This window comes from Hippocampus guttulatus, chromosome 1 (assembly GCF_054856545.1).
Source record: "Hippocampus guttulatus isolate MCC_2025c chromosome 1, RoL_Hgut_1.0, whole genome shotgun sequence".
Classification (NCBI taxonomy): domain Eukaryota; kingdom Metazoa; phylum Chordata; class Actinopteri; order Syngnathiformes; family Syngnathidae; genus Hippocampus; species Hippocampus guttulatus.
This window is the reverse complement of record NC_141261.1, coordinates 29,783,640-29,803,083: the sequence shown is the minus strand read 5'-3', so window position 1 is coordinate 29,803,083 and position 19,444 is coordinate 29,783,640. Positions and strand designations below refer to the sequence as shown.

The window sequence follows — 19,444 nt, the reverse complement described above, 5'->3', positions numbered from 1 at the left end:
CAATGAGATGCCCTTCTTGCACACTCGGCAGTAGGCCGACGTATTATAGCCGGCAACTTACCTGACCCAATCACGGAATTCTGGCTGGTCCAGCCACGCCACTTGAAAGTGACATTGTCCCGGCATATTTGTCTTGTCTGTCACTTGCTGAGGACGATAACTTCAATGACAAGCTAATACCAGAAAATACAGTTCCCCGAAACGACCCGAAGTGATCACGTGATCATCATCGGAACTGATCGGAGACGGGGCGAAGGCATGTTGCCCGAGAGCGGGGTTTGGTGGGAACGGCGCCAGGCGCATTTTATGACAAATTAATTAGAAAGGTGGAGAAAATGACATACACAAATGAAATGAACACCACAGCTTAATTTTTATGGATTTTTTATTGATTTGAGAAGCTTTTCCTGAAAATGATGGGACAATTAAGAACAACATTTTACAACTTTTTTTCATTGATTTGAAGCCGATCAGAAAATGAATGGATGGATGGACATCAATGATATTGGAATTGCTGTTGCGTCCTGCAACTCCACTAGTGTCAAAGAAGGGTATTTTGAATTCTGCTGTTTTCTGCGGTGGGTTTTACCCAAACGTGCTTTAATACCAGCACACTGTAAAAGGGAGGGTATTTGGTTTTGTGTAATTCATTTTTAGCATTGCTGACATTGATGTTGCTCGAGAGCGTTTCGTGCTGACCGTGTGAATGTGTGCCATGTTGGTTGCATTGTAGAAAGAAAGCTTCTGGGACGAGAGGTCCAGATAGATCCCGATCTTTCGTGGGATGCTCTGGAGAGTTAGCGGAGTGACTCCTTCTGGACAACCGGTGGAAAGATTTCCACCCTCATATGTGAGAATATGATCCTGTATCCCCACTTCCCAAAAGCCAGTTTGGCCAATCTGGCCCACCTCTATTTCCCAGTAGTGCTGCCCTGAAGTGAACACATTCGCACTGGTGGCAAATCCATGATACCAAGGACTGAAACGTTCCAGGTAGGGCCGGAATGGAGCGTTTTTTTGAGGCTCTGGCTGCGAAAGATTCCGTGAGGCCATGTTTCTCGGTTCTCGGGGAAATGCAGATTGACTTCGAAGGTCGGTCCAGTGGAGCACACTGCGTCTGTCCACAGACAGATTGGTCTGGGACTCCTCCCCTTTGAGCGTGAGCCGCACTTCTCGAGGCTCGATCACCTGAAGCATCTCTTTCCATACAAAAAACTTGAGGTGACTCTCATAAGGTCCCAGGGAAAGCGAGGTTTCCACGACCGAGAGATCATTTGCTTTTGGTCGGGATGCTCCTTGAAGCATTACGTTGTTGCCTTTGGCCCAGCCCTTGAGAAACGTCTCGGGGTCGGAAATTGCCAAAACGGAGACAGCCTTAGCCTGCAGCGCTCTACTCTGGGACAGCTCTGCCTCGATAGCATTCAGCATCTTGGTCATTTGCTCCACGTCAACGTTTTGTTGCCGTGTCACCTCATTCTTCAGCTCCTCCTCTCTTTTTCGCAAAAACTGGTGCAGCTCCTCAAACTGCGCACTGATTTGGCTCCCCAGTTGACAAGACCTGTCCTGAGTTGCGTTTATATTTTCCCTCTGAGTGTTTAACAACCGCTCCAAAGTTTTTATGTATCCAGGAATGTGGTCCAGTCGCTTTTCCAGCTCCCGCTTCAGAGATGCGCTTGCTTCCTTGATGGGTTTGAAAGTGTGTCCTTCATGTCGCTCGCCATCTCGACATATGATGCAAGTCAGCTGCTGGTCGGTCACACAGTATAGTTTCAGCTTCTCATCGTGCTCCGGACACATTTTAGCAACCTGTCGACAAAATATGTTTGGATGACTAACACGGCCACAAGAAACATATTTGAAAGAGCAATTCTTCTGCACTATATTGCTCCCCCTTTTTTTTTTGTTGTTGCAATGTTTTTCGACTGCTGTCAACGCCGTCACAGCCGGTCACCGCCATGTTGACGTTCATTAACAACGGTTGGAAATTTAGTGGAGTTTAATGAAACACAACGAAGAATGACCTGAAGAAATAATCGGACCGCTTGTTCAACGGTGCAGCAACTCGGTGGCTTAAAGCTTGTGTTTAGCCGCGACACGCACTATATTGCGGAGGTTTGGATCCACCAGTTATTCTCAATTCGGGCGTCTGGAGCCAAAAGTGGGTGTCGGACACCGAGTGAAAAATGACATGTATTCTTATTTGGATTCTTCCAGAAAACTACAGCGGTGTATCAAACTCACACATGGAACACATTAGCTAAGCGAGAAGAAGTATAGCGGCCATGTCCAGCTCCATTCCTCGATGTCTTGCGTGTTTTGTATGTCTCCCTATTCCAGCACACCCGATTCAAATGATGACAACTCCAGTTTCTTTCATTTATACACACTTTAAGATTCAGAGTCTTTCGCCTATCATGTCTATTGCTGTGTCCAAATTCACAGGCTGGGTCCTCCAAAGGCCGCATTTTCGGCCACATGACATCACTGTTTATGTGGTCGACAGGGGCTACGCGATGATGAGTAACCTTTGGCATTTAAAGACTGTTTGTGATTTTTGGATTTCCACAGCGGTTTTTGTTAGTTTTGCATTTGTTTGGTGTCTTGTAATGTTTCCTTCCACGTAGTTGTTGTGATTGCAGCAGTTCTTTCTTGCTTTTGTGTGTGTCTTCCTGCATTTATGTTTGGGTTTATTTGTTTTTTACAAAATTCCTGTGTTTGCTGTTCGGGGAAGAGTGGCCTCCTCTCCCCCGCGTGTTCGTTGAATTTCGGAGGAGGAGAATGTTTGTAATCCAAATAAAGGCTGGAGTCGATGGACAGTTCCTTCGAAGCTTTTAATAACGGAATATTCCGGGCACCCGCGAATTACAGACAAAGGCTGTGCGTCACGAGTGCGAAGCAGGAAGAGATTCACATCATTTTTATACCATCAGAAGGGCGGTGCCGAGACACAAAGTTTGATATCATAACTTTCGTTTCTCCTAAACCGATTCTCAGCTTGGCGCATTCCCAAGTTTGTGCGTCATCAGTAGGGTGTATTCCAATTCTAGGTGATGATTGTTCCAAGGACGCCAAGCTACACTGCGGGCATGGCAAAGTTATACAGCATGATTGAATATGAGCAGAATACAGACTTCATTGCGGAGTTCAGCGGTTTGCAGCGCGTTTGCCCCTGTCCGCCACGGTATGGAATTACAAACTTTTGCTTCCTTCTGCAACCTTCTCTAATTTAACACTTAATACAAAGTCGATGCTCTTGAGACTATACGCTTTATTTGATCGTTGAAGATCATCAAGATCAAATCAAAGGCGAGACGGAGAAAATAACAAGTGCACTACATATCGACATATCACAAGTAAAAAGCATGGTGAACGCTTACAATGAGTGAATACTTGCCCTGGCATACTTTACCTCTGCCTTTGCTGTAATGTGCTCTTTGTCGATCACGTCTGTTTGTTTGGCTTTTTCAGCAAGACTGAGCAAGACGAAGTTGGTACATAAATCTTCTTCCGTGCAGGCGAGAGGCGCCCGGCATTGCGGACACTGGTGCTGTGTGTTCCAAAAGCATATCAGACATTTTCTGCAAAAAGAGTGGCCGCAGAGAAGAGTGACCGGATCGGTAAAAAGTGTCAGACAAATTGAACAAGTCAAATCGTCTGCGAAAGAGGCAGAAGCCATTTTTGTTCACTTCCTTCTCGACGCTGAACCAGGAAACAAACAACCCCAATCCAACCCCTTTCAATGTCAGGTGTGAAGTCATTTTTGAAAATCCCAAATGGAATATTTTTGTCGCAAGTAAAATAATTAAACAAAATACAATAAATAAAGCTGGGAAAAAAACAATTTATAATTCTTAAATCCGACAAAGTAATCATTTCCCCGAAGTGAGATCCTTTTTTTCTAACTTTATTAACAGATTATAGATAACAGAAGCATCGCGTGTGAGAGAAATACACATTCGATATCACATTCACCAAAAACATTTTAAAATGTAAAAAGAAATAAATACCAGGGGTCCTAAATAAAAATTAAGAAAAATTGAAGATATTAACATGGAAACATAATTTCAAGGTTTTCACAGCTTTCCTATTTTTACAGCCAGATACAGAACAAAAATATACATCCAACTCTTTCAGCAACACACAAAAGATGGGGTTTGTCTTTAAAAACAAAGTGAGATCCTGACGAGCGTCAAACCCGGAAGTGTGATGTCACGTCTAAAATAACAATAGCAGGGCTCACTATGGGAAGTGTAGTGTACAAAGCCAGTCAGATATTATTTCTCATGTGTTCTTTTCTGCAAAATTTGTGCTAAATTTGCCTTTTGCTTTATATTTGTTTGTTTATAAATTGTTTTATCTCAGTTTGACATTTTTTAGTTTTGGGTTCTTTTGGTTTGGGGTGAATGTTCCATTTTCTTTGTAGTGGTATGGGGCAGCCATAATGGCATGTTTTAAGCGTGTGTTTCTTTTTGTTTGACAGGTGCTGAGGGCGGGCGGCCCGGTGGAACAGTGGTTAGCACGTCAACAGAAGTTGTGGGTTCGATTCCGGCTCCGGCCTTCCTGTGTGGAGTTTGCATGTTCTCCCCGGTCCTGTCCCTTGGTGTGAGTGTGAGCGCGGATGGTTTTTCTCTCTGTGTGCCCTGCGATTGGCTGGCAACCGATTCAGGGTGTCCCCCGCTGCCCAAAGATGGCTTGGATAGGCTCCAGCACCCCCCCCCCCCCCCCGACCGCAACCCTTGGGAGGACAAAGCAGATCGGAAAATGGATGGATGGATGGAGGTGCTGAGGGCCTCGGTGCGGGTGGTGGACACTTTTCAAGTTTTGGTTTGTCGTGTCATGGGTGCTGTGTAGTTTTGGATCCTCCCCTCTTTTTTTACCGTTGTCATGGAAAGCCCCAGCCCTGTCTCGTTTTCCACTTTCATTGGCAGGTTACATACCACTCCCCAATACTTTATTTAGTCTGCCTCTGTTTTTAATTACTTATTTTTAAAGTTTGTTAATTTTTGGTCCATTTTCGTGCCCTTTTCAAACAGCTGTTTGTCTGAATGTGATCAGCGGATTGCCGCACAGCGCCGAGGCATTTCCCCGAATAACTCGTAACAATGACAAAGAGCAATGACAATCTCTCCGGACAATCAACAATGCAGTACTATGGTTGACTAGCGACTCTGCCTTCTGTAAATGACGTCACTCACCAGAGAGTGCCGAACAAAAGGCATTTTCGTTAGTAGCATGTTGCTGTGGGTCTAACTATTATAACCCGAGTGGGTTGCATTAAAAAAAAACCCGAAAATGTACTTAAAGATGGTTGGCCAAATTTATGTCACACTTGACCTTTTTTAACCTATGACTGACTCATCATAATCTATTGCTTGCAATCTGCGGTGTGCAGGCCTCAATGTGTTCCCTACACAGTCCAACTAGAGCGACGTTTTTTTTTTAAGAGATGTAATGCCTCACTCTAGTTGACATACAGTATGTTGGAATTGGGCACTTTGAGAGATTGTTAAATAACGAGGGGAAACAAAATGGTTTTATAATGCAAAATTGTACTATAATTATTCAACATGCATTTTGAAGAGTTGTTTGGCTTATGATGCAAAGAAAAAAATGGCAACATTACAAGAAGAAAGTCAACTTTTCGTGAAAAAAGTTGTAATGTGCCAAGAATAAAAAGTTGCAATTGAAGGGGTCGGGGGGGGGGGGGGGGGGATTAAATATTTTTCCCAGCATAAATGCTCATTCTCGGAAGTGCACCTGTTTTTCTTTCCAGAGTGCATAGAATGTCCAAATGAACTGCCATACTTAATGGCAGTGCCATTACTCAATTGATACAATCTTCTCAAATATACTCCATCGATTTTCTAATCCACCTATTCTCACAAGGGTCGCGCGTGTGCTGGAGCCTATGCCAGGTGTGTTAGAGCAGTGGGTTGGGTACACCTTGAACTGGTTGCCAGCCAATCACAGGGCACACATGGACGAACAACCATTCGTGGTCACAATCACACCTAGGGACAATTTAGAGTGTTCCGTTAACCTCCCATGCATGTTTTTGGAATGTGGGAGGGAACCAGAGTAAACCCACGCAGGCACAGGTAGAACATGCAAACTCCACATAGGAAGGCTGGAGCCAGAATCAAACCCAGCACCTCTGCACTGTGAGGCGGGCGCGGTAACCACTCGTCACCATGCCGCCCTCAAACACATTCATGTACCAAAATGTGCTCCTTATCTGGGATACAGTATGTGTGAATTCTTATGTTTGTTTGCGTGTTTAGCAGGCCTTCACCAAGACCTGAACATGCCCATTCATCCATTTTCTACATCTTGTTCACAATGAGGCTGAGCTGGAGCTGATTTTGTCTTGGAGGCGGCCTGGATTGGAAGCCAGCCAATTGCAGAGTCCGAAAGGAAACACAACCATTCACTATGTCATTCACATCTGTAATCATCATACAGATTCTTTTGACCATGCAGCCGACCTGACAACGTAGTTTTCGAACGGCTATACACGTCTATCTCCTGAAATCTGACTCACACTAAAATTTCGTGTCTCAAATGTAAACATTTTAAACAGTAAATAATATGCATCTTCGTGACTGTGGCACAATGTTTGTCCCAGTGCTGTCGCTGCAATATTTCTGGCTGAAACATATTTGAATAAATATAGTTTTGGTACTTAAGACTTGAAATCCTGCCTTACGATATGTCATCGTTCCGACCTATGTACATATTCGGGTTACGTCGACGTCATTAAAACCAAGCTACATCATCAGGACCAGAGATTGTAGTTACAAAACATGAGCACACGGTCGCAGCAAAAGCAATTACTTGAACTTCTCCCAAGTTCTCTACCTATCGCGTTATTTTGACGTCACAAAGGAAGTTTAATCCAAAATCGGAAGCATTACTTCAAAACAAATGGTATATTTCTGCATGTGGCCGCATAGTGTTTGGCAACAGCATAATACGAGATTGTTTCCATTGTTTCGTTTAATTAATACTTAACAGTTCTGACAATACAGTGGTGCAGTATTGGAATTTTATAGTTGCCGTGGAGTGTATACAAATTGTCATGGACTGAGAGTAGCATGTGTCAGAAGTAACCCCCCCCCCCCCTTTTTTTAACAAATGATTTTAGCATTAGATTAGCAGGAGTCCACAAACCTTTGTTTGTATATTTTTGTCACTTTGGTATTCCAAATTTAATTCCAGACCTCACCTCTTAATCGTTTATGTACACATCCTCGCCCTTTCCAACCTACGAGGATCTTCCAGGAATGACTTAGTTTTGTTTCATATTTTTGTGACAGGTTTAATAATTTAGTGGCTTTCCTTGAGTTGAAAGGTGAATAAAACCTAAGCCGCCTGGCTTTCTCTTATGATCTCTTGCCACTGCAACATGAATAAATGAATGAAACCTGAACCACAAATCTTCAAATGAGTCAAAAAAATGAACCTGCATTACAGCTCTGTCATGATCATTCTCATTGGATCGACAGGAAGAACTCCACAATGGGCATCCACACACAAGTAAACAATATTATTAATGTTATCTGACCAATGAGAATTTTACTTGTCCTATATACACTCATAATCAGATGCGCTACAGTAACATTTTGACAGAGGAAGCCAAAGGTCACGTCAGTGCTTTGCAATCCAAACGGCTTTTAGGCAGTGAAATTGAGCTTGAAGAGGACTGTCTGAGGTGTGGTGATGTCTGCCACTGCTAATTCCTGTCCGTCCGACAAGCCCAGCTCTGCACGAATAGACAAAAATGAAAATCAATACGTTCTTATACAAACACTGTATAGATGTCAACAGCATAAGGACAAAAGGTCATTTGCCATTTCGTACCTTTCAAGGTTTTGCAGAGGTTTGGCCGTGTTCGTTCCTCAATTGATTTGACAGACTGCAATTAAAAGTAAATTAGTACTATAGTTTCGAGTTTTAAATGCAAATAACATGCTGACTTGTGTGCTTCTATTACCTGCAGGTACAGTGTCTTATTTTTGCCTTCCAGAGTTGTGGTGATAGCCGGAGATTTCATTTGCCTGGCAAATAATAGAAATGTCATGCTTTTTCTTCATTGTTAACTCGGGTCCAACCAAGCAGAACACTTTCATTGCATGCCGTTTGCTATTTTGTGTGCCCAAACAAAATTTAACACTGCAGCATGTCAGTTCGTCCGGTGATTGTCAAATGTGTCAACCAAAAAATGACATTCATTTGGCTTTATTAGTGCAATTTCCAAAAATTCTGTGATTCTTTTGCGCATCATTGAAGGGATTACGGCCAATGAATAACCTGCTTTGTCAATTCCATGCAACAAAAATGCACTATGATACACACAGAAATACCATGCTTCACCACAAAAAGAAAAGACGCTTTTATTGCTTGTGAACACACAATGCCTGGTTAACCACTAAATGCGTAGAACTCTTCGTACCCTGCACACGAGTTGAGCATAGAGGAAAAATTACCGCCGGATTCATTACACGTGCATATTTTCCTCACCGCCCTGCATATGTTGATGAATCAGAATTCCCTCTAAACGGTGACTCGTGCCCACCAGAAACTTCATTTGCGTCAACCCCGCCCCGATCCAATCCCTTTTTACGGGGCATCCATCTGACGGAATCAGCAAATCTGCTGAGTCCCATAACTGTCTTTTTCCTATTTTCAAAAAGGTTCATATAATCGGAAAGCTTGCCGAACACAAAAACTGATAACGTAAAATATTAGCCGGAGACCCCGGACCATTCAGCAGCTGAAGCTGTACACCAAGCACGAACGGGAAAGAATTCCAAATCCAAAGCTTCAACAATCGGTGTCCGCCGTTCCCAAATGTTTACTGAATGTTGCTCAAAGAAAAGGTGATGCAACACCGTGGTAAACGTGACCCTGCCACAGTTTTTTCGGAACGTGCTGCAGCCATAAAATTCTAATTGTTATTTGCTAAAAACAACCAAGTTTATCAGTTTGAACATGAACTCTCTTGTCTTTGTAGGGTGTTCAATTAAATATTGGTTGAACATGAATTGCAAATCATTGCATTCAGTTTTTAGTTCGGTTTAAGGCAATGTCCCAACTTCAGTGGATTTAGGTTTGCATAGTAACAGTGCTGCTGTCCGGCTTGGTGGAAAAGTGGTTGAGTGTTACTCACAGGGAGGCGTTCTCTGTCAGGTACTCCAAGACCTCCTGTAGTTTTGCAGAAGGCGGGAACTGAAGGTCTTGAGGCACCTGGCTGCACGCCGAACAGTTGTCCTGCCCGTCACAAACACAGGGCTGCGTTATTGCTCGTCTGGGGGGATGATCAAGACCCGGACAACAAACCTTTCGCTCAGCTTCAAAACTGTAAGTGTAGAGTCCGTCCACATCATTGAAGACCAGGTAATTATTTAAAGGAATATACGCACTGTAACAAGAGATGTGATGTGCGTCGGACAAAGCCATCGATTGAGCAGAATGACTTGTAACGTGCTTCCGGCACAAACCTTGTCGCAATTTTAAAAACTTCACTTGCGCAGGCAGCTGCAAAGAACACAAGCACAAGTGGAAGAAGCAAAACGGGACTGAAGCTCAAAGACCTCTTTGGGACATTTGTCAGTGGAGGATCAAACATCATTTTGAAACGGCTATTTAAATCTGACAAGATGAACGCCAAATAAAATACAGGAGCTACTGAATTAGAGTACAGTAATTACGGTACAGTTTCGTACCGGCGATAACGGCATTTGTGGACGCCACGGCAGGAATGATCCGCTTTACGACGCCTGCAAAAATGGAGTCTCGTTAACACCCGACAACGCAAAAGCCGTCCGTTCGGGTGAGCGTGCAAAACGGACGTGACCTTGAGTGAGTCGGTATGTGACTCCTGTTATGTTGAACTGTGCAGCTCGCTCCAGCGCTCGCTCAAACATCCACTGGATGTGCTCGGGATTATCGCCGTCTAAACTGGTTTCTGGAGAACAAAGGAGGTGACGGTGATTCTCCGGCAACACCGGAAGGGCAGAATGGGCTCCGTACCTCCAAATGGCTTTTCTTTGGGCCACTGAAACAATCGGGGATATTCAATGCAATGTTCGGGGAGCCTCGGCATGGACGCAATGGTGCACATGGGGAAGTGAACCTGAGCATTGGAAAAAGAGCAGGTTCGAGTCAACTTCTTGGGCGCTACAATGCTACTGGATAAATCTTGCCAACGCTCCATTTTAGAAGTGTAAGGAGGGAAAACCGAGCGGGAGCCTGACCTGCGGTGGGTACAGCTCAAGTGTGCAGTCGATGCAAGCCGTCATGCCGGGTAAAATGACGCGGGCGTTTCCTTTAAAGCCTTCCGTGCCCCCGTCAATGAGGGGGATGATGGAGCTGGGGTCCAGTATTCCATCTTCATAGCTCAGGAGGGATATCTAAACTTGGCAAAAAAAAAAAAAAAAAAAAAAACGGTCACTGAGCTAAATCTCATTTTACGGAACTTGATGAGCATCTGTTGAAGAGAGCGCAGCTTCCCACCAGCATGCCGTTCATCCATCGCCTGGCGATGATGGAGTCCAGCCCACAGACGATGATGTGAAACTCTGCAGGGAGACCGGGAGGTCAGGGAGTCAAGTCCGCTGACTTGACTCACTCGCTCGCTCAAGTTGACATCTGATACTTACGCCGGTAGAAGGACTCATCAAAGTCCTGGATTTTCTTGTAGTGACTGAATGTGGAACTGTTGAGGAATTACTGTAAAAGCACGCTCATGTTGTTCGCAAGTGTGATGAGATCACGGTCATCCGAGAGTCAGAGACTTGGTTTCCAGTAGGATACGGGACAACTTTACATCCAGAGATGCGACTGTTGATGAAGTCAGCAGCCACTTCTGCTTTTGGTCGTCCAACATCTTTAGGTCTGATGAAACAAGTTCAAACAAAAACAATTAACAGTGAGGGGGGCGGGGAAACAAACATTATCATAGGTCAGAGCACCTTGACTCAAAAGGTGTCTCAAACAAAGCCATTTCGGCCAAGCAAGTGGAAAATACAATGGCAAGAATTTTTAACAATAGCAAATTCTGAGGTGCCATCAACACCGAGTTTGTCCAAGCAAGCCCGATTCAACATGGATCTCGATATAAAGGGGTGCGATATAATTCAAGGACGGTTCATTTTCAAGTGGAACTTTTCAAGTCAATGGGACGCAAGTAGGTTACTGTCAATGTGGCATTTCCTTCCAATTTCTCTTCACTAAGAGGCGATTCGACACGCATCCCGATAAACTTTTATGTGCAACGATTTTGTTCGATTAGATGCACTCACATCTTTTAAATCAAAAGCAATTTTCCGATTCAAACCAGTCTTGTGTTATCAGATAAGGTAACATTTGGCCAAACTTTTTCTCTTTCTTCAACCTCAACTCTTTATGTTCTGTGTATTTCAGGCAATCTGGATGGCCTGTGGCACCATGTTGCCTCTCACGGGTTAGTTCGAGAAACTGAAAATCCTTTAATTTTCTCAAAAACCAACTGTGCGCCCTAACAATGGATAAATCAGCGTTTCAGTTTGTCGTCCTTAATTCCAATTCCTTACCATCATGTTCACGTTGTCATTCTAATGCGCAGTAAACTCTTGCAGTCGCCTGTGTGTTTTTGTCATACTAGAACTTGGACTATTTCCTGCTTCTGTTTCCAGGAATCATGGGAAATGTAGTCCTATGAGCCAAGCCCGAGCTCTTTCCAGCGGTGCGTTTCCAATGTTAAACTGTGGAATAATGTAATTGTCGCTGTGGGAGCGAGAGATAAACGCTGCCTCAATTCGTTCTAATTGAACATTCATGTTTGCGTTCTCATGCTCATCCACATCTAATCGATTGCAGGCGTTTTTGTCAGACCAGAACTACTTCCTGCTTTCTTGTGGACAGTATTTAGCATCAACCAAAGTAATAACACGACCACCTATCACCAGATTGACAAGCGATGTTCAACCCCCCCCCCCCCCCCCCATCTGTTGGAGGATCCTTTCCTCTGCTCAAAGCAACCTCTATTTAGTTGCACGGCGAACAAAAGCAACTCAGACACAAGCTGCTACTCGCTACATGTTATGTGTGTGTATGTATGTTTTTTTTTTCATGTATGATGGTAATATGGTGTGCCTTAAAAAAAACTAAGCAAAAAAACAACAACAACAACAATCAAGAACATTTTTGACCTGACATCAACATACAAGTACATTATATAGCGTCTTTATAGAAATTCCGAACTTTGACCGAGGGAAGGTGTGCGGGGGGGGGGGGGGGGGGGATCAGATGACAATCTGAAAAAGACTGAGAATAAAATAATAAAAAGGAAAGCTACCTGAAAAGAAACTGCCGATTGAGGTTTGACAAGTCAATAGTGTCCATGTCAACCACATGGATGAGGCGAAACCCAGACAGGGCCTGCAACAACACAAGCTTGTTAGAACAAAGTTTAGGGCACTCTCAGTCCACTTCCTACCAAATCTTTAAGCAGTTCGCAGCCAAGTCCACCAGCACCAATCACTAAAATCTTGCACGTTTCCAACAGGAACTGGAGAGTCTGAAGCGACACGTGCACCAGGGCGGGGAAATTATGAGGTCATCGCTCATACAATGTTGACGTGGCTATGGAAGCGTCCCTTTCACCTCTGTGCTTGGCTCGAAATCGGGATGTGTGAACGGACCGGGTCTCTCCAGGAACTTTCTCACGTGATTCCACCGGCCGTCCCAGTCGCAGGCACCACCATCTACAGCCATTCTAAAAACACACACACACACACACGCGAGAACATCTTGACGATCAGAAGAATCATACAAGACAAACACACCTTTTTGAATTATGGCCAAAATGTTCAACCAAGGTTTCATTGGACCATTTCAAACCTCCCAAACACAAAAGGTCTTATGGTCTGTTGGAAACGCTCGAAAAGACTTTGTTTTTTTAATTCAAATGAGTTGAGCAGTTTATAGGTCAGAGGTTACATTAATGGTGCGAAAGGTTTTGAAATTATTTATTTTCATCTCACGTTTTGTGTCATTTAAACAGGGGTGTGTAAACATTTCATATCCATCCATCCATTTTCCGAACCGCTTAATCCTCACTAGGGTTGCGGGGGGTGCTGGAGCCGGGGGTCCCAGCCGTCTTCAGGCAGTAGGCGGGGGACACCCTGAACCGGTTGCCAGCCAATCGCAGGGCACACAGAGACGAACAACCATGCGCACTCACACTCACACCTAGGGACAATTTGGTGTGTTCAATCAGCCTGCCATGCATGTTTTTGGAGTACCCGGAGAAAACCCACGCAGGCCCGGGGAGAACATGCAAACTCCACACAGGGAGGCCGGAGCTGGAATTGAACCAGTACCTCTGCACTGTGAAGTCGACGTGCTAACCACTGGACTAATGGGCCACCACATTTTATATCCACCGCAGTGAAATATTTCTGCACATGTTGATGGTTCAGGCTTCATTGAGTTATTTGCGCCACTTTTTAAACAACTGCCTGGCAGTTTTCCATCAAGCTACAATGGTGACAAAACAATTTGTCATCATTACTGCTCGGTTTATGTATAACAACAGTAAATTAGCTGTCTCACACTAAACACACGATTCAAAGTAATTTAAATCTCATTTTCTCAGGGTTGATGCTTACTTAAAATATCTGATGGACTCCTGACCAAGCCAGATCTCCTTACACGAGTTCATCTTGTCAAAACAATTTACTTTCAGGATAAATACGCGTGTACCTAATGTGGTCAGAAGAACGCCATTGTTGTTGATCACTTGTCAATGAAAACAAAGATACGTTAAGAGCACATTTGGATACAATGAGTTTAGTGACTGACAGTAAAATCGGTTTATTTGGATTAAATTATGTGAATGTGCATGTTTTCTGGCCTCAATGCCTAACGCAATCCTACTGCCGGGCAGAGAAACCTTTCATTAGCATTCGTCACTAACTTGTCTGTCAGGTCCTCTATTCGCCTTCTTTTCTTCTCCCTGGAAGAAAAAAATGGGAATAGATTTGAAACATGCCGCGATAGGGTCAAATTGCGAAACGTCAAACTCCGATAAAAAGCATTTTCATCCATTGAGACTTACGGCTCCTCGGCATCCGCCATACTTTCACGGTCCCATGTCCTCGAGTGTGACGGAGTAGTTGGCGAGCGTCAAAGCTGCGCAGCTCGACGCAGCTTCAGAGAGCGCAATGGCTGTTTGTAAACAGCCATTGCAGCTGTAAACAGCCATTGCCTTAATACTGAACGGAGACCAAAGTGTAAATTGTCTTCAATGGGCTTTTCGTGTCATAAATAAGTAAATACATCCATTTGTGGAGATATTTTATTACTGCATTAAAACTCGCTCCCGGGAACCACAAACATGGGTTTTCCTGTGCAGTAACACCGCGCCTATGAAAGATAATTCTGTGACGCTGACACAAGGAAAAGCAAACCTTGCGTTTTATGCTTCCCACCAACAACAATCAGCCTGTAATTATTAGTGATGTGTCGTTCGCGAACGAGCCGGCTCTTAGAGACGGCTCTTGGAAGTGAACGATGGGAGCCGGCTCCTCATCGGGAGCCGGTCCGAATAGTAGCTGACTTTTTTTTTCTCCTGTTTTTTTCCCCCCGCCGCACGTGATTGGTCAAGATCCGTGGTAGAAGAGGAAGGGGAGGGTTACACACACACAGGGTTACACGTACACACACACACACGCGCTGCAGTTTAGAGAAAGGGGAGGGGTTAGAGAAGAGACACACAGCAGCACACTGAGCAGCACGCGAACAAAACAGACGAGGAGACGAGAGAGCTAGTTAGCGAAAAAAACAACACGGTGGGAAGCGGAAAGGTGAGAAAATGGATAGGAAACGCCGTGAAATTTGGACTCATTTCAATTCAATTGATAGTTCAAAGGCAGCGTGTAGACTGTGCAAGGTTAAAATATCCCATCGATCAGGCTCCACAAATAACTTGCACAGGCACATCAGAAAAGTCCACCCATCAGTACAATTTGAAGAGAAAAGACAAGCAAGGGAACCAGCTATTAATGAAGGTGCTAGTGTGTCTGCAACTGTTGCTGCTGCTGCAGTGTCACAACTGCCTAGATGTACAACCCAGAGCTGTATGAGCCACTTTATGCAAAAAGATATAAAACCAGCAAAACAGAACACAATTGACGAGGAACTGGGTAAAATGATTGCAAGTGATTTTCAGCCATTTTGTGTTGGCTGTGTGTTGTCGCAACATCTGTCCCCTCAGAGAGAATTTTCTCCAAAACAGGGCAAATATTAACAGAGAGGAGAAACAGGATCAACCCCTCAAAGCTGAGGCACTTGGTTTTTCTTCATGCCAATCTTCGCTAAAGACAAGCTAAAACCTTTACCTGGATGCTGCTTTTTTCTTTTTGTTTTACAAATTTTAATTTATAATTTGTTGTGTGGTATTCAACGCTTACTTATGTTGTTTTATTGTAAATAGTTAAAAGCTTATAAATATACACATTCAGAGATTGGAACTTTTTGATGACCTAGTTTTGAGATGGGTCTTTGTACTTTGTTGGTTTTTCTTAATACTTACTTGGTTTTTCTTAATGCCAATCTTCGCTAAAGACAAGCTAAAACCTTTACCTGGATGCCTCTTTTTTCTTTTTGTTTTACAATTTTTAATTTATAATTTGTTGTGTGGTATTCAAAGCTTACTTATGTCGTTTTACTGTAAATAGTTAAAAGCTTATAAATATACACATTCAGAGATTGGAACCTTTTGACGACCATGTTTTGAGATGGGTCTTTGTACTTTGTTTTTTTTTGTAGCACTCCATGTTGTACTCCATGTTGAGTATGTTCAGAAGAATATAAATAAAGCCATATAAATAATAAATATTTGATATGTCTATTTTTTGCATTAGTATTTCATTTTACACACAATATTACGTTATTTTTGGTATTAAATTAATTTAAGCAACAAAAAAACTGAGGAGCCATTTGGGAGCCGAAAGAGCCGGATCTTTTTAGGGAGTTTGACCACCAGCACATTGTTTAGAGAGCCAAAAGAGCCGGCTCTCTAAAAGGAGCCGGAATTGCCATCACTAATAATTATCGCGAGAGTTTGGCGTCAAGTCCAACTGCCTCTACTGTAAACGGCAGTGATCAGCTGACCTGTCACACAGCAGCAGCGTCGCACTTTCTGTGATGTGAGCTGAGCACTTCCCGACTTCACGTTGACGTCATGGCAGCCAAAATGGAGCTTGCACCTTTCAGAACGTGGGATGATTTCTATCCGGGAACGGAGCGCTTCGCCAAACCAGAGTTTGGAGATGTGGCAAAGTGGAATAACAGAGTTATCAGCAATTTAATGTACTACCAGACGAACTACTTCGCCGCGGCTGTGGTGGTTTTCCTCATCGTTGGGTTCGTACCAGCGAACACAGACTAGCTTGGGTGGCGAGTTTTTAGCATGCATACTTTTTTATTTTTGTAGACTCACCCATGATGATTTAAGTGGCCGTTCTGATGCCTAATGGACAATTCCTTGGAGCTCATTTATGTGATCCCTCGCATGCTTGTGTCGCAAATGCTCTGTGTCGGACAGTCACAAATACGATCATTACTGTTTAGTGGTTGTCAAACTCGGTTCCAAGTACCAGCCTTTTACAATCCTGGGCTCTCAAAGTATTGTACCACCATAATAACAATAATTGTCAAGTAGACCAGTGTTCAAGCTAAAACGAGATATTATTCACTTCCAAGAGATAAAGAACATTTTGCTGAACAATTTTGCAGCAATTACCATTTCCGCATCTAATCAAGTGACACGTATGCGTGTCATTGAAGCTCAAACGTGCTTTCAATCATATTGGAAATGTGCTACGCCCTCTTTGCATCCTTTGATGTTTAATAATGTTCATTCAGGACTAAAAGTACTTTGATTTTTCTCATTTGAATATGCTTTCATACACGCATTTTCTATCGTGCTTGAGGAGTCACGGTAAACTGGTATTAGATTAGGCCGATTCCAGTATACTTTGGGCGAGAGGCGGTTTACACACCCTGAACTGGGCACATATAGACAATCAAGGTGGAGTCAAAGACCGAACTTCACAAGTGTAGTTACTTTGAATATTTTAGACCAATTCCTCAGAATGCTGACCTTGTAATTCCTGTCTGCTTGCAGCACTGAACCATTTTTGCTGCTGCAGTTTTTGACCACCAGCACATTGTTTAAAGATACTGACCTAATGGCTAAAATAATGCTACGGTCCATTTCGCAGGTTCCTGAACCCACTTGGCATGTTTCTTGGAGGAACTGTCGTGACCTTGGTATTCATGGGCTCCGTGTGGGCCGGAGAGAATCAAGCCACCATCAAGAACTTCAAGAGGAAGAACCCCACTCTGTTTGTTATCGGCGTCATGGTCACCAGTTACTTCCTGCTGTCGCTGTGCGGCGGTGTCATGGTCTTCATCTTTGGCATCACCTTCCCTCTGCTGTGTAAGTCTTTACATACAAATATACAAAATTGCTGCCCACTAAAATAATCTCTCTCTTTTTTAATATTGACATGTTTCACTGGAATGACTTCTTTTTAACCTCTCACCATGTCACCGCCATTTCCTTTAGCGTGAAGTTGTTCAGATACTGGATACTCAATGCATGTTGACAACTATGAAAATGATGGACGTACAGACACGTGTAATATCGGCAGAAAAAATATATATGTTTGCTTGAACGATGCTCTGGAGGAAAAGTAAGGCACACTGCAAAACTGTAGGGGGAGCCAAAATAATCCAAGTACGGTAATTCTTTATTGTTGCTTGAAGTATGCAGAGACATTACTGCAAATCCTCAGCCAAATCTTTTTGGACTAAAAATTGTTCTAAATCACAACACGCGTTGTTGTTTTAATATATCGGAGTTGGCCAATGCTGGCTTACTGATGGTTTTCACGTAAGGTCTCTACCGTATGACTCACACAGGAAAGCATAACTGAGGTTTTGCCGCAGCTGAATAAGTTTCCAAACGCTCACTCTGACTCACTGTTCAATCAAAAGAGAGCATATAAATTACGCTGGCAAGTATTCTCTTCTGAAAGATGACAGATTTCACCAGTTTTAGTTTTGTCTCTCACTCCATATGACTGTTGAAGCGAACATTAGAGCTTTAACATGCCGCTGGAGCCAGCGTGATCACGTCCCAGGCGGCCTGCCCACCGCCCCATGTTTACAGATCGCTATGGTTTCTCAATGTGGACACAACCGCATTTACTGACTGATGTCATGCCTTTGCGATCTGCCACATCGACTAACACCTGCATGTGTGTGTCTCGCTCTCTCTGTCTCTTAATTTTTCCAGCAAAGAATATCTACGTGTAAAAAGAGTTGTCTTTAACATACGTTTTGAAACTTGTGTTATTTTCTATTGTTGCTGTTCAGTAATCCTCATCCACGCCTCCCTGAGACTGCGCAACATGAAGAACAGGCTGGAGAACAAGATGGAAGTTGTTGGGATGAAGAAGACTCCGATGGGCGTCATCATGGATCTCTTGGATCAGCAGGAGGAGAGAGTCAACAAAATGCAGGATTTTATCGAGAGCAAACTGAAGCAGTAAGATCGGAGCAAAGGGAAGTCTGCTCCATCATCCCGCATGCCACAAGTAGAATCACATTTGTACTTTTGGGCCCGCCGCTCTTCTCGTTTGCTTTTAGTTAGATGAGCACACTCCTTCAAATGTGTACAAACGCTTTGCATAATCACAGTTGAAAGACAAATGGCAGCAAAGGTTAGAGCATTCCCATGTCTGAGGATTTAAAAATACACTCATCCCCTTGCTGATTTTGGGCTCCTTTGGCACGCAGCTTGGGTAATTTCATCGTCGACTTGATCGCGCTGCTTTGTCACGGGCATTGCCAGTTTTTATTTCTTATCTATAGTAAGAAACATCGATTGACTTCTTCAAAGCAAAGCTTCCATTCTGTTACTTCAGGAGCCTTACAAATACTGATCCAAGGCCAATGCGCTTCTGGTGTACATGTGTTCTCACTAGTAATCCTGAGTATAAATAGAACAATTTTTCAGACTGTGTGACCGTGTGCTGAAAGCAAAGACTAGCTTGGGAGTATCTCCGCCGACCTTCCCTATGCAATCGAAAAGGAATGGCTCTTTCAGCTTTGTTCGACTCTTAATATGTATAGGTTTGCTGTTTGTGTCTATTATTTCGGCTATATTATGAGTGCAATGGCTGTAGGGTGCACGCAAGTGCGTGTCGACTGCCCAGTTTGTGCACAAAGGCTTTCAGATGGATGTAACGTGTTGTCCTCTGTTACATGTGACTTTTTCCATGGTGTGAGCACAGATCCAAATATTAAACATGGCTGTCGAAACCAATTAATGATGCGTTGTTTTTTTTTTTTTGTTCGTTTGTTTTTTCTCCTCACTTTATGAATGGTA

The 19,444-nt window shown here is 43.5% G+C and overlaps 3 protein-coding genes and 1 long non-coding RNA gene across 5 annotated transcripts; 2 read left to right on the top strand and 2 right to left on the bottom strand.

Moving 5' to 3' along the window:
• Window positions 1-367: 367 nt before the first annotated feature.
• LOC147211305 (nuclear factor 7, ovary-like) lies at window positions 368-3,676 on the bottom strand. Its single transcript, XM_086125471.1, has 2 exons — window positions 3,410-3,676; window positions 368-1,806 (listed from the first exon to the last, which is right to left on the bottom strand). The coding sequence occupies exons 1-2, from the start codon at window positions 3,674-3,676 to the stop codon at window positions 601-603; spliced, it is 1,473 nt and encodes a 490-aa protein (XP_085981597.1). The 3' UTR covers window positions 368-600.
• LOC147211304 (uncharacterized) lies at window positions 2,973-6,695 on the top strand. Its single transcript, XR_015102470.1, has 2 exons — window positions 2,973-3,181; window positions 3,469-6,695. It is a non-coding gene; the product is annotated as an uncharacterized LOC147211304 (long non-coding RNA).
• A 283-nt stretch (window positions 6,696-6,978) lies between these two features.
• Window positions 6,979-14,187, bottom strand: uba3 (ubiquitin-like modifier activating enzyme 3). 2 transcript variants are annotated; one of them, XM_086125492.1, is made up of 18 exons: window positions 14,102-14,187; window positions 13,961-13,999; window positions 12,646-12,757; window positions 12,479-12,559; window positions 12,338-12,420; window positions 10,816-10,896; window positions 10,662-10,705; window positions 10,516-10,580; window positions 10,257-10,412; window positions 10,033-10,135; window positions 9,857-9,967; window positions 9,726-9,779; window positions 9,501-9,537; window positions 9,340-9,421; window positions 9,170-9,270; window positions 7,994-8,057; window positions 7,861-7,915; window positions 6,979-7,762 (listed from the first exon to the last, which is right to left on the bottom strand). In XM_086125492.1, the coding sequence occupies exons 1-18, from the start codon at window positions 14,119-14,121 to the stop codon at window positions 7,674-7,676; spliced, it is 1,377 nt and encodes a 458-aa protein (XP_085981618.1). In that variant the 5' UTR covers window positions 14,122-14,187; the 3' UTR covers window positions 6,979-7,673. The 2 variants fall into 2 exon arrangements, with proteins under 2 accessions (XP_085981618.1, XP_085981609.1); XM_086125483.1 differs by lacking the exon at window positions 9,340-9,421 and having other exon boundaries at window positions 9,170-9,307; window positions 9,423-9,537.
• Window positions 14,188-16,146: 1,959 nt separating this feature from the next.
• LOC147211302 (PRA1 family protein 3-like) lies at window positions 16,147-19,381 on the top strand. The gene is made up of 3 exons (XM_086125457.1): window positions 16,147-16,410; window positions 17,271-17,488; window positions 18,430-19,381. Exons 1-3 carry the CDS (start codon window positions 16,229-16,231, stop codon window positions 18,603-18,605), a joined length of 576 nt encoding a protein of 191 aa, XP_085981583.1. The 5' UTR covers window positions 16,147-16,228; the 3' UTR covers window positions 18,606-19,381.
• Window positions 19,382-19,444: the final 63 nt, after the last annotated feature.